Source organism: Urocampus carinirostris, chromosome 6, assembly GCF_059441175.1.
Source record: "Urocampus carinirostris isolate Australia breed hairy pipefish chromosome 6, RoL_Ucar_1.0, whole genome shotgun sequence".
NCBI lineage: Eukaryota > Metazoa > Chordata > Actinopteri > Syngnathiformes > Syngnathidae > Urocampus > Urocampus carinirostris.
The window spans coordinates 3,132,654-3,148,163 of record NC_142354.1 but is presented as its reverse complement, the minus strand read 5'-3'; the positions used below and the strand labels follow the sequence as shown (position 1 = coordinate 3,148,163).

General features: G+C 40.7%; 1 protein-coding gene across 10 annotated transcripts in view; it reads left to right on the top strand.

The window, feature by feature from the left end:
• ptprt (protein tyrosine phosphatase receptor type T) overlaps nt 1-15,510 on the top strand; it is a 348,208-nt gene that overhangs the window by 249,594 nt on the left and 83,104 nt on the right. For 5 of the 10 annotated variants that reach the window (XM_088337483.1, XM_088337481.1, XM_088337479.1 and 2 more), the window contains 2 exons: nt 3,567-3,596; nt 14,655-14,809. In XM_088337483.1, the coding sequence (XP_088193609.1) occupies nt 3,567-3,596; nt 14,655-14,809 (185 nt within the window). The remainder of the gene's footprint in view (nt 1-3,566; nt 3,597-14,654; nt 14,810-15,510) is intronic. The other 5 variants (XM_088337480.1, XM_088337478.1, XM_088337476.1 and 2 more) reach the window with 1 other exon arrangement.

Below are 15,510 nucleotides of genomic sequence, written 5' to 3'. Positions count from 1 at the left end.
ATTTATCAAGATATCTAGAACTGGGTTGCAACACTTTAAGGTTTTCAATCAGTGTTGCGTATCTGTCTCTATTCTTATTTAGGGTGGCACTAGTGACTTGCTCACTGGCTTTTAGAAGAGTTTGAAAATGTGTTAAATCTCCCATTTCAATATTCCCCTTAAACAGCCTTAGGTTATTAACAAATGCAAACACACTTTAAATCAGGTCAGGCAGCGTTTTGCAGGGTAAGGTTCAGTCTGTTCAGGTGGCATATGATGTCAACTAAAAATGCCAGATCCACTTGAGGTCTGAGAGCTCGGGATAGTCCTTCTTTTCCATAAACAGTTTCACTGCATCCAAAAGCTCAAAGAAGCGAAAGACTACCTCGCTTTTTGACAGACACCTCACAGTGCAGTGCAGCGGCAGGTCACCTAGAAGCCCTTAGTCCAGCTCAGCGATGTTATTCCTGAGTTGCCTGTGGTTTAGCCCACGTGCACAGATGAAGTTGATGATTTCAATCACAGGTTTCATGACATTGTCAAAATTTAGTGATTTACACATGAGTTGCTCCGTTTGGATGATGCAGTGAAAATCACAAAAGTCTGGAAATGTTTGATCAGCTTTGCACAGCCCCACAAGCCCGTTCATGGATCTGATCATGGCTGGCGCTCCAACCGTAGCTATTGCAGTTAGTTTCGGTGTGGGTAGATTTGCTTTTGCAAACGCAGCCACCAGTGCTTCTTTCACATCTATGCCAGGGGTTGTCTTTTAATGGCACAATATCAAGGAGTTTTTCTTTGATCGCACATTGACCGCGCAAATATTGCCAACTGAGGCGTCTTGTATGTCGCAGCTCTCATCCAATGCCACACCAAAATATTCACATGTTTGAAAGTCAGTGTGAAACTGTGATTCAACAGCTGCATTAATATCGGCTATTCTTAATTCCATAACGTGGCGAGACAGTTTAACAACTGATATTCTCTGTTTTAGTTTGTTGTCTACTAGAGCCAAGATTTCAAATGCGTCAATGAGGCATGTTTTAATGAATTCCCCTTCGTTGTATGGCTTTTTAGCCCGTGCTAAGTTCACTGCTACGATGCAAGTGTTACAGTCTCCGAGTGTTTCATAATTTTTTGGAAAAGATGCAACTGTTTTTCTGCCTTGCTTTTCATAGTAAACAACTTTTTCTAATGAAGTTCAGTCCCTCTTGGAAATTCATGTTCGATGTTAGGGTGGAGTGAGCTGAAGTGACGCTGAAGATTTGAAGCTTTGAAATGTGCTAATGCTGCATCACATATAAGGCAAATAGGCTTGCCATTCCGTTTAATAAAAATATAAACTCTTCCACTCTGGGAAAAACGTCCCGTGTTCTTCTTCATATTTTCGTTTGACTGTGCTTTTTTTACCTGCCATTTCAAGAGGTAATTTCATGTAAATTGACGACAATACATTTTGTCAAGCAAATATTTTGTTGTTGCTCGTTTGTCGTCACTCAAGCAGGCTTACATTGTCGGTGTGCCATCTAGCGGTAGGGAAGGCAAATGCCAGCGCAGGCTAAACACTTTTGATGCATGTCATGCTACAGCTCACAAAGAGCCGCATTAAACTAGTTTATAACAGCTCCTAAAGAGCCGCATTAAACTAGTTTAAGTGCCGCATGCGGCTCGCGAGCCGCAGGTTGGCCATGTCAGCACTAGAACAAAAAATGGAGATAATGTATTACATTTGCTTTAATTAATTTTTATAAAAGTTTTTATATGGAAATGAATGCATTTATTTATAAATGTGTATGAAATGGTCTATTTATAAACCAATATAAAATGAAATATATAATCTGCATGTAAACAAAAACAACAAAAATTGGATAGGGTTATTTGATCTTTTTTGGTTTATTGCCATGGTATCGGATTCAAGATTTTGTACCAGAGTGTACAAAATAATTACAGTGGGACCTCGCTACTTCGCGGTTCGATGTTCACGGCTTCAGAGCTTCGCGGTCTGTAATGGTTAAAAAAAAAAATGTATATATATATATATATATATATATATATATATATATATATAAATATATATATATATATATATATATATGTATATATATATATATATATATAAATTGAAGGGGCGTCGCTACTTTGCAGATTTTCACTTTTTGCGGGAATCCCCATCGGCCGACGACCCTAGCACGGCGCGCCGTTCTCGTTTCCCGGCGCGTGGTTTCGGTGCGGCTTCCGCATCACCGCCCCCCCCTAACACTACAGGTCCCCCCAGCTACCCCTTTCCCCCGCGGCCGCCCATCCGTCGGCCGGAGCCATCGAGGGCCGTGTAGCGTGGAGACGCCGGCCTCCGCGCCGAGCGCCCGACCCGCTCGGCTTGTCGCAGTGAGGTGCGTATCGCGCCCGAAAGTACCCGCGCTGCGGGTTAGGGGCTTGCTTGGGGGAGCGACCGAACGGCACCCGCGGTGCGGCGCAAGTATAAACCCTGTCTTGAATTTGTCTCCGATCGTCCCGGGCGGACGTAAAATCGCCCAGCTGTACGACTCTTAGCGGTGGATCACTCGGCTTGTGCGTCGATGAAGAACGCAGCTAGCTGCGAGAACTAATGTGATTTGCAGCTGCGATTGGCTGGCAACCAGTTCAGGGTGTCCCCTGCCCACTGCCCGGAGATATGAAATGAAATGAAATGTTCTGCATTTATATAGAGCTTTTCAAGTCAAGACTTCCCAAAGCGCTTTACAGTGTGCTTCACACTTCCCAATAGCGGCTGTGCAGCCATGAAAGGCGCTAACCTGCTTATTGGGAGTATTAGGGATTCAGTGTCTTACCCAAGGACACTTTGACATGTAACACAGAGGAGCCGGGATTCGAACTGCGATCTCTTGATCCCAAGACGAGCGCTCTACTTCCTGAGCCACTGCCGCCCCATATTAAGAGATGGCTGGGATGGGCTTTTTTTTTTTTTTTTGAAGGTGCGCCGCTACTCCGTGGATTTTCACTTATCGCGGGTGGTTTTGGTCCCCATTAACCGCGATAACCGAGGTCCCACTGTACACCAATCAGCCATTTTTCAAACTGTCCCTTTTTTTTTACCCAATGTGGCCAAAAACATCAAGAAAGCTTGCCCACTCATGACGTAGACAAGGGGTTATCAACCCAAAATGTTAGACAAAAAAACAAACAAACAAACATGTTTGGAGCCACAAAAAAATAAAGCTTTATGAAAGGAAGGCAACACATACCAATAATAATATTGCATATATCAACATTTATTGGAAAACATTAAGAATGTTGGTGTCATGGTTTTCCTTCTATTTTCCATTATCAAACATTTTTGAAAAAGCGCCAGGGAGCCAATAGGGAGCCGATAGTTGCGACCCTCGACCTAGGGTCTAGGTCCTAGACGAATACTCTTGACAATATCTAATAATTTCAAAGGCAATACGATGACAACAAAGATGTAAGCCAACAGTGCGGTTTCAAGCATGCACTAATCATTGACTGGTTGTGTTTGTCCTTCTTCTGGGTTGTCGGTTGTCTTCCTTCTTCTTTGCTCATGATCGGCCTTCACCTTCACCACTCTTCAGAAGACATGCTTATTCCTACTCTTATTACCTGTAAGTAAACACTTCACTACCTGTCATACTATGCCATGACATACATCCTACTCTGATGGCTTGCCTTCAAGTTATCCAATGACAATGAACTCATGAAAAGCCTTTTGGTAGCTGGTTTAACAAAGTCATTGCAAAATATTTTCAGTCACACTAAAGTTTGGGAAGCTTTTAATATTCAAGGGTATCTTTTTTCCACTGTGTTTTTGTTTTATTTGTGTCATTATCATAGTATACGGATTATTTTGTCTGATCATGCATAGGCACTGTCCCATTACATGAACATCTTAATTTCTTTATACCCGTACTTAACTGTGCCTGTCTGTCTGGTATTCCTTGGCAGAAACAATAAAAGTTGTTTAGGTTTGGCCTCCCAAAAGTCGGGGTCTTTGCTTCTGGATATTTACAAGTGACGCCATAATTTGAGGTCCCCACTGTCATGGCTTGTCACTCTCCAACAAAACCAAACAACAACAAACATACACACTGCACATGGTGGCTCCACAATCCAATCTAAGGTTCATGGTTTACAGGTCCCTTAACAATTATGGTTGTAGGGGCACCATTTCCTATGGGGTGCTTTGGGCAAGTAGAACCTGGTGGTGACCATCCCTCTCCAGGCGGTTGTTTTCGGGTAGGGGTTTGCTTACCCACATGAAACAGTACTTGTTTCTATTGTTACCAGTGGCAAGAGAATCCTGCTGATCTGACTAAGGTACAGGACCTTCATCTTCTGTTGTTTTTTGGGTGTAAATAATAGCGTCAATTGGTTCTCCAGACATGAGCTGTATCTTAGCATGAATGGGCAGTGGTGTGTGAAAATACTCATACTAGACTCCAAATGACTGGGGAAATGTATTTTACGAAATTTAGAGTAGGCTTGTTTCGTCCATATTCACAACATACAAAACACATGGCATCACTTGTGGCTTTTATATTTTTCTTGAAAAAAAAACAAACCCATTTTGGCGATGACTTTTGTGACACATGAAGAATCAGAATCACCTTTATTATCATTAAGTTGCTACAACGAAATTCAGGTTGCACTCCAGTTGGTAAACAATACAAAATATAGTATTCACCTCTAATGCAAAGTATTTATATCTAAAATGAAAAATATACAAAACCAGGATATTGCACTTCAAACCGGAATATTGCACATGGAACTCGCGCTTTCAATTGTGTTCCAAAACTGTGGTTTAGTGTGTTGATAGCTTTGGGGAAGATGCTATCCCTATACCAAAGGCTTAAAGGCTCTTTGTACAGTAAAGGGCTTCTATTTATTTTTGTATATACATATATTCCAAATTATTTATGCGTTTAAATAGATAAAGAAGTAGACTGATAAAAATCGTTACTAAAAGAATTATTGATTTGAAACAAGGTACATCAAGTTCTTGACTTAAACACTATCAAACTAGATTTGCAAATGTGAAACATACAGAATCACAATACAGCAATACTGACCACATTGGCTACTTATAATCCAGTGTATTGTTCACAATAGTCTTGCAGGAATATAATCAGTATGACACCCTTTTTTTCTACGACTTTCAAAGTCAGGTCTCTCTTCTCTCAGAAAAGATATTTAGACTCCAGCTCCACCAATGACCACCTTGTTAATATTATTTCCTCATTATCCTGATTTATCTCTTTTAAGTCCTTATCATGTGCTAATCATGCAGTGCCACGTCCAATCTCATTGCAAACGATGTTCACTCAGTTGTTATCAAAGGACAATAAGGACAATTCAATATGCCAAAGTGAAGGGATGAAAAATGAAACAATCTTGGTCCAAGATGCAGGCAAGGTGTTGGTGTTACATCCATCCATCTATTATCCATACATTATCTCCCGCTCCCGGGGTCAGGTCGCGGGGGCAGCAGCCTCAGCAGGGAAGCCCAATCCTTCCTATCCCCAGCCACTTCATCCAGCACATCCGGCAGGATCCTGAGGTGTTCCCAGGCCAGCACAGAGACACAGTCTCTCCAGCGTGTCATGGGTCGTCCCCCGGGCCTCCTGCCGGTGGTACATGCACATGTCTGGAACACCTCCCTAGGGAGGCATCTTTATCAGATGCCCGAGCCACCTCAACTTGCTTCTCTCATTGCGGATGACTGAGCTTCTAACCTTATATCCAAGGGAGAGCCCAGCCACCCTACGGAGGAAACTTATTTCAGCCACTTGTATCCGGGATTGTGTTATTTCGCTCTTAACCCGTGGTTCTTGACATGAGGGGAGGGTAAGAACGTAGATTGACCTGTATTAAGAGCTTTGCCTTTCGGCTCAGCTCTCTCTTCACAACGACGTACTGTTACAGGGTTCGCATGATGGCAGACGCTGCACCGATCCATCTCTCCATCTTCTGTTCCATCCTATTTTCACTCGTGGACTAGATCCTGAGCTACTTGAACTCCTCCACTTGGGGCAGGATCTCATCCTTAACCCGGAAGGAGCATGACACCCTTTTCCGGTTGAGTACCACGGTCTCGGACTTGGATGTGCTGATCTTCATCCCGGCTGATTCACACTTAGCTGCGAATTGCTCCAGTGAGAGCTGAAGATCAGGGCTTGAGGAAGCCAACAGCACTACATTCCTGCAAAATGCAGAGATGAAAGGCTAAGGCCCCCAAAATGGACCCCTTCTCCACCCATGCTGTGTCTAGAAATTCTGTTCACAAAAGTTGTGAACAGAATCAGTGACAAAGCTCAGCCCTGGTGAAGTCCAACTGCCACTGGAAGCGAATCCGACTTACTGCCGGCAATGCGGATCAGACTCTGGCAAGGGGCATACAGGGACCGCACAGCCAGAATAAGACTGTGCGGTACCCCATGCTCCTGAAGCACACCCCATAGGGCTTCCCGAGGAACACGGTCAAATTATTTCTCCAAGTCCAGAAAACATAATTAGACGGGATGGGCCAACACCCATGCACTCTAAAGGACCCCGCAGAGTGTGTAAAACGGTTCCACGGCCGAGACGAAAACCACACTGTTCCTCTTGGCATTATTCCATGTCCCAAAAGCCAGTTTTTGTAGCATGGGATCTGCGCGCCAAGGACCCCTCCTTTGGCTGCTACCCAGCGCTCTACGCACCCGACCACTTTGGCCCCTCCCATAGGTGATGAGCCCATGGGAAATGGGACCCACGTTGTCTCTTGGCGCTGTGCCCGGCCGGACCCAGTGAGGCAAGGCTCCAGGCCTGTCTCCAGAGCAGGGCCCCGGTTATCCGTATCTGGACGAAGGAAATTGTGGACCAAAGTTTTGTGTCGTCATAAGGGGTCTTTTGATCTGCGTTTTGTCTGGCCCCTTACCTATAATCTGTTTCTCAGGGGTGACCCTGACAGGGGCCTAAATCCGCCAGACAACATAACTCCTAGGATCATTGGGACACACAAACTCCACCACGGTAAGGTAACAGATTATGGAGGAGGTAGCAGATCATTTAGGATTTGTGTTCCAGTACACTCAATCAGAGGAGGTGACATTTCAAGAGGCAGTACTTGCAACTCGGACGGGAAGGCAAAGGTTCAGTACACTGGAATAACAACAAGGCTGAGACAAGAGTGGTTGGGACATAACAAGGAAGGCAGTGGACTAATACAGAACCAAGGGGAGAAAGAGTTTAAATAGTGACAAAAGAGAGTTATGGTAGGGTTGAAATCAGGACTAATAATCGCAGTTTTGAGGAGGAAAATTGAATCTGGAAGTGAGTGATCAAATGAGAGACTTAATGGGAAAGGAGAGAAAAAGGGAATGACAGAGAGGGAGTTTACATAGACCCAGGAACTAGAGTGCAAGAAGGTGACACACATGATCCTGGCACTAAGTATCTATGATTTAGTTAATGAAAAACCTCCTATTGGACATAAGTAGTGCATTGTCGTCTATATATTCCTCTTTGAAGTTATTCGAGATCCTCTTTGAAGTTATTTGAGATTTGTCAATACACAAGATTATGTTTTTGTTTTGGGGTTTTCTACTAAAGAGCACTCAAATCATTTTGTGGGTGTCAAATACTGCACTTGCAAGATTTTGCTAGTCTTACCACTTTGTTGTACAGTTTGTATGATTTATTTCAGCTCTACACTCCTCTCATTTGACTTTGATGATTCAAATCTACCAAAGGTCTCAAACTTGCAGACAGCAGTCCATTTGTTTGTGGCCCCGCCTGAATATAAAATTATCATTAGTGTGGCCCCCGCTAGTTTACATGGATGCTACTTGCGAATTAGATAGGCAGGGCCTAGTGTTTTGAGATTGATGTACGTCCGTCCCGGAATATGACAGGCTACGTTGCAAACAAATAACCTTGATTAATCATTTTTGTAATCGGATCGCAAAATATATTACAAAACATATTACAATGTCGATGATGTTAAGATAGAGTTTAAAGGACACCTTGCACATAATTTTGCGTGAGTTTCTGCCTTTAAGGCATGTTTGTTATTTAATTTTTCTCTCACATGTTTTGTTTCTAAGACCTGCTACTGTATTCACTGTATTATTATTTCTATTATGTATTATATTATCGAATTTAGTACGGATTGATTTTCTTATAAATTCTCAATATGTTTTTTTTTTTGGTCAGGAAAATAAGGGAAATATAGTTGAGAACAGTAGAATGCCTGTATTGGACCTTAGCTTGTGGAGATCCTGTTGTGGCCCAGCCTCACCTAGACCTTAACTCCAGCGGCTCCCGAGTGAAATATACAGTATTGAAGAAGATATGTGTATTTTTGCAGTGAATTTAGGAGGTCAATAAATATTTTGAATAAATAATCAAATGAAAAATAACATTGAAGAGGCGAGTTCCATCTTTTGAACCCGTCTCACCTTCTCAGAACACTACATTCCTTTTTAGACGGGTTTGATTGTCAGGAGGAAGAAGGTATGGGTCAGTAGAGATCCATGCTACCCTCAGTTTCTCCATACAGAGCTCTTTGTGCTTTCTGACAAGGTGAACCACCTCATCATTGTGCACCTGCACAATCTTCATTTGACTAGTAATTGACAATTGTGATGAATAGTATAGCTTTTGTTAATTTTTTTTGTTGTTGTTAATGATTACCACAGTCTTGCCGTCCATCATTGCATCGTCGCCGGGTTAGTTTATGTGTCCCCAATAGGTAAATACAATTCAAATACTTCAAATAACTTTATTCAAGCTGTCATACAATTCAGTGCACATGGTCTGACATAATTACATCATTTTTTTACCTTGCAAACAGGTAATATTCTACTGATCAGGTTTTTTTTTTGCCTACACCCAAATCGGTTTGCTTCCAAAAGTGGATGTTCTGTTTAGACTTGATGGTAGAGGATGGGCCCATGTGGAGGAGGCAGAAAGTCAAGTCAAGTCACATTTATTTGTATGGCTCTTTATTTCAAAATGTCTTAAAAGGACTGCATAGGTTACAATTAAACCATCTTAAACCGACATGCAGGCAAGTAAAAACTCAAAAACCTCAGCATAGGGAAAATAAGAAACCTTGACAAAGGGCCTCACAAATGGTAATCCCCTCTCCAGGATGACCAGAGTGCAATAGATTTAGCATTGGGTAATAATACACAAAACATAGTGAACATCAATTAGAAAAACATAGATAATATTCTAGAGAGTGCATGACAGCAACGATGCCTCCATCCTGTAAAATTGTCCAAAAGTCCCCGACAGCAACCATGCAGCTTCCCATTTCTGCTGGCTGTTCGATGAAGACTTTGACATGCTTCAGGTTCAGACGGTGTTCCGCTGACTTATCTCGATTCAACCTTCTCCTTTATATCACCACCAGCCAGGCAGCCGAAAAGGAAAGGAAAAGACAAGTATAACGTTGGCATCAATCATAAGCTATTGAATAGAAGTGGGACTTAAGTCTAAATTTAAAAACTTTAATTGAGGTTGGAGATCTTATCTCCGGAGGCAGAGCATTCCACAACCCCGGGGCCGGGATAGAGATTTCTCTTGAGCCTGCAGACATCGTCTTGGCTTTGGAGTCACACGTAGACAAGCCGTTTACGAGCGGGGGCTCTGTGTAGGAACATAGCGGGAATCAAATCAGAAAGATAAGAGGGGACTGGGAGCCAGTGCATGTTAGCTAATATAGGAGTGATATGGTTAAACTTTGTTGGGCGGCAGTAGCTCAGGAGGTAGAGCGCTTGTCTTGGGAGAAAAGAATCCCAGTTCGAATCCCAGCTTGTCCGTGTCACATGTCGAAGACACTGAACCCCTAATACCCCCAATAAGCAGGTTCGTGTCTTACGTGGCTGCAATACAAGGCCGCTATTGGGAAATGTGAAGCACACTGTAGATCGCTTTGGGAAGTCAGTGACTTGAAAAGCACTATATAAATGCAGATCATTTCATTTCATTTCATGTTGTCCTAGTCAAAGTCTTGCTGCTGCATTTTGGACCAGCTGCAAATTTTTGATTCTATACATCGGGAGAGTGCAATGCATAACAGTAATCAAGCCGAGAAGTAATAAATGCATGAATTATAATCTAAGGTTCTGATTGAGACAGCATCGGGCGAATCTTCGAAATATTACGGAGGTGGAAGAAAGCTATTCTAGTAATATTTGTCACATGTAACTGAAACAACAGATTAAGATCAAATATAACACCTATAGTTTTGACCGAGTCACTATGGGTGAAATGATATTTGTCGAGGTTTAAAAAAAAAAAAGTGTTTGATAACAAATCATGACAATGAGCTGGAGCAACAATCAACAGATCGTTTTTTTATGGGTTAAGGCGCAAAAAACTAAGTGACATCTATCTTTGGATCTCTCCAAATTTCTAAAACCCGAGGGAGCAGTTGTCTCCAGTGGCAATACATTTGAGTGTCATCTGCATTGCAATGGAAATTAATCATTTACTTGCAGGTAATATTGCCAAGCGGAAGCATATAAATACTAAAAAAAAAGAGGGGCCAAGTACAGAGCCCTGTGGAACGCCACAGGTGACATCAATATGGTTAGAGGTCGGATTGCCATGGTTAACAAATTGCGCTCTGTCTGACAGGTAGGACCTTAACTACGAGAGTACGGTTCTTGATATACCAATCAATTTTCCCAGACGATTAAGTCATCTTTTATTGTCCACAGTATAAAAAGCAGCACCGGAAATGCAGGCAGAAGTTTTCAAAAAGAAGACAGTATTTATTGACAAAATCTCGACCAAAGTACGAAACAAACAATTAGGCACTAATCAGCTAAAGAAATATCCAAACAAGAGACTAGAAACAAACAACAAACTTGACAAAGAATGACAAACAATGATCGAAACTGGAAATGAAAAAAGTGACCAGATGATAAAACCAGAATTAACCAGAACACAAACACACAGACACATTTGGCCTGTTGGTGAAGATGAAACTTGAGTATGACAGAAGAACACAAAAATAACATTGGCCCAACAAAACTAGTGAAAATCCAAATTTCCTTTTAAAAGGGTTCAGGATAATTGGGCACATGTGTGTGATAATTGGACAGACATATGCCCAATTCAGGTCTTCTGGTGGTGGGAGGTATGCCAGAACCTAAGATGTACCCTTTAGCATAACATTGCCTTTTATGAAATATTTTATACTATAGGTAATGTTAGAATTATTTGACTGAAGTTTATTGAAGTATAAGGTTTCCCAACATGAAACACTTTTGACACCCTTACATCTGATAAAAAAAGATCAAAAACTGGAAAATTTGGAATGAGTTTGTTAGCTAAACAAACCCTTCGAGGTCCCTGGTGGCAAACGGACGCCAATTAAGAAGCACTGTTTTTTTTTGCTCTGCTGTTTCCTCAAAGTGGCTTCACTTCCTCTCATCTGGATCCCAGACAACAGCGCCTAATGGGTAGTAAGGGGGTGCTCATCTCATCGCCTCCTAAAAAACAACCACGCGTCGCTCATTATCGACGCATCAAACGTTCTGCAATTAACGCTCCGGGAGCACAAAGTAGTCCATGAATCCCGGAGGGGTCGGAGCCCACGCGGCTCACCTCCTCGCTTAATGAACTGCTGCGTGCGTGACATTCATCAGAGACGGATTAGGCCAGCTCATTGCCTCTTACAATATGCGACGAATTTATCATTTAAACGAGTCCATTAACAGGATGAATGTGAGTCGGGATAGCGAGAGCTCTTGCTCCTGACTATGATACTGAGAATTTTGGTATCGAACCAATCCAAGTAGATACATGGTAGCATTGATCAATACTGATCTGGTACGGTTACTTTTTGCTTGGAAATGTCATAATCATTGAATAATTGAAACCTCCATTTTGAGTTAGTGTTAAGTTTAAACTTGAGAAGACACTCAAAATAAGGCGAGAAGACATCAATGGATTTTGAACTTGCAAGTAGGACCAGGAGAGGGGCTTTCAGTTCAGACAATTCCATCCCTTCCTCAAGCCCTCCCCCTCTTTTTATCAAATCGTTAAGGTTACATAAAACAGATCAGCCGCAAAGGTTGTGAAATCAAAGAATTGGATTGGCTGGGATGCACAATGCAAACAAACAACAGTAAGACCAAATATGGAACTGGCCATTAAATCTCCTTATATTTATAATAAAAACCAGGCAAAATGTTTATACATTAAATAACTACAATTCAAACTTCAACCGTATTAAAAAAATAAATAGATGCATTCTATTCCTACTGTTTCAGATCAAACAAGAGCCAGTTGAAAAAGAAGCAATGCAACAAAAATACAAATATAACAATGTGTGCATGAAAATCTCTCACTTTTAGAAGAAATTCCCTGCTTTGAAGTAAATAAATGGCTGACCAAGAAGAAATGTATATATCCAAGGGGAAAATGTTTTGAGGTAGGGAGGACGGCATCATAGGATTTCCAAGAGTGAATCGGCTATGTGAGGTAGTACATTTAAATTAAAATCAGTGTAGTTTGCACAGACAGTAGTACTGAATTTTTTTAACGTGTAAAACACATTACAATTTCTCTCATTATCAAACTATTTTTAGCCTTTTTATTATAGTGTCCCCTCTACATACAAGATTAACTTGTTTCCGGATAAAGCTCATGTCCAGCATTTCTGGTATTCTGAAAGAATTTTCCCCATAACAAAATAATTGAAAACCAAGTAATCAGTTCTAAAAACACATTCAATTATATTCTATCTATCTATCTGCCCTGGTCATATCACTCGAGAGGGGTAACCGACAGCAAGAAAAACGCATACACAAAAACAAAGAAAAGAAGAAAGAAAAAGGTAACTTAAAGCACAAGAAAATTTGACCATGGCCAACCCAAATGCCCAAACACTTTAACATAGTAAGACAGTAATGAGATAAAAATAAACAGAACAAAATATAAAATTAGAAGGTTGGCGGTTGCTAACTTTATGAGTAATATCTCTGCATGATAGACCAGAAAATTGAATTGCCAGGCCTGGGTAAGAAATATGATCAATTGATTGATTTGATTGGACTACAGATCAGATATATGCAGAGAAAAGACAAGATTAATTTATATATATATATATATATATATATATATATATATATATATATATATATATATATATATATATATGTATTTGCATTTCTGTCTCTTTTTGTCTCTTTGTATTTCTATTTATTAATAAAAACAGATTTTAGCAAGGTTGTTTTCTATTTTTTCAATGATGAACCATTTAATGGGAGTCCTTTTAAAACAATCAGAAATCTCTCAGTTATACATTATGTCCCTTTTAAGGTTAAATAAACTGTATTTGATAACACAGACTGAGCTCCAAATTCATTACAGCCAGCTGAGAATTTTATTGCAGGGCATTGGGCTGTCAGGGGAATAATTTGGTGGAATTGCACTTATAGGTTTAAACATAAAAAAAGGAAATTGTCCATTAGTGCGTATTTGATTTTTCCATTGGTCAATAATACATTGATGTGGTTTTTCATAGTAAAACTTTGCATCAGCTAAAAATATGATATATTTCTCATAGCTGACAATAACGGCCCAGAGTTTGCTCCTGGTCTTATTCAGCCTAAGTTTGACATCAGTTTATCAATTTCCGACAAGCTGCAACAGCAAGACCCCTGTAATTGTCCAAAATTGGCACAAAATTCCTCTTCAATGCATTAATCACTAATTAATCCAACAAACAAAAAACGATTATTGAGTGCCACTCCTGCACATTTATTTGGTTTGAGTCCTCTTTTCTATTTGGAAAACTGGGCCATTCTGGTAAAAGGAGAACATTAATAAGGTTTTGATTTTTTTCAAAGTAGCTGGAAAATTTTAAAGGGCGGGATAATAAAAGACTAACAGACCTTGTTTGACCTGCAGGCCATAGTTTGCCCAATGTTCCTTTTTTTCTTCTTTTTTTGACAGTCTAATCTTGGTTTATTGGTTATTAGTTGCCTGCTGTATTATCCAAATTCACAAAGAAAATACATTTGTTTCTATTCATCTATTTTGTCTATCAACCTCAATCAATCGTACCAGTATTTGACGTTTGAGTGTCGCTGTTGTTTACCCCAGTATTGTAATGCTGAGAAAAGTGACTATGGGAGAAGTTAGGGCAGTCGGTACTATCTTGCTGAAAAGTCAGTTGTAACCCTTCCTCTTTCCCCCTTCCCCTATGCTTCACAAGGAAATTGGACGCCCTTCGCCTCCTTGAGAATCCGAATTACTAGGGTCAGGAGGCATCAAGCCAAATTTTTTTCCTTTGGCAAAAAGAGGAAAAATATTGGGCTTTGATTGAATTTGGACCGATGTCTTTCATTTGAAGTTACTCATTGTATATGAAGCATGAGCACCAACTTTTGCCTTCTTTCTACATTAAAATGTTTAATGCACAAACGGGTCCAAACCTGGCAATTTTTTTAGTCAACACACTGATGTTACTTTGAATTATTGCGTGGACAGAACTCAGATTTAGATTAAGGTTGATACCTACTTCCTTTTTCACTCTCCTTACATCACCTTTGCCTTTCCTCTTTCCATCATCACAATTTGATGAAATCTTAGTCTGGATTCAGAAACATGTCTTTACTCTTTTCATTCACAACCCTACTTAATGTGGCTTATATCAACAGGAAATTGGCAAAAAAACACAAGGAAACGGCAAGTAGCTCCACTCAGCAAAGGGAGATGGGACCAGTCAACACGGCTGACAAAAGCACCACCAAAGTCAGCACGCTTCACAAGGATGACCCCTTTTCCACCTCCAATCATGATCTCAACGGATTTGGTAAGTTTGCACTATAAAGTAAGAAGTCCCTAGAATTTTGCATTCTTCACCATAATGATAAATCGGGAAATGTTCGCATGCGTGCTAAACACTTCCACTGAGATTGCAGATCTAATCTCAGAGGGCAGAGCATTCCCCAGCACCATAGCCTGAATAGAGAATGCTTTTGAGCATGAGGATTTCTTCTTGGCTCTTTGAATCAATAGTTGACACGCATTTTCCAAAACTCTTTACTTTTCAGTTGGCTGAGGTGTCCAGAAACGTAATGCATTTTCTCAAGTAAAAGTCACAAGATTTTAGGCATCTCTCCACCGTGATGATTGTGTGTGAGTGTGCAAGAACCTGTGAGTGGTTGCATGTGCCTCACATAGTGTAATTAGATAGAGTATATATTGTAGGAGAGCATTTTTCTCCTGAAAATGTCACACTGGCCTTTTGGGAGTGCATAGCCATTTAAAGCCAAGTTAGGAAAGAAGAGAGACCAAAAGATTCGGAAAAGCATATTATGTCAGTACTGCATGCTGCACTTTTCGAACAATGTGTAACTTTCTTAAATGTTTGAACTTAGGTTACTACCAGTCTGTACTGCCAGTGTCTTGTATTTGAACTTGTATCACAAAGAGCATTGGACATCATGTTATCACGTTTGGATCACACAGAATCTACATTTCCGGACTATTGTTCCAGCCCAAAATTTGACA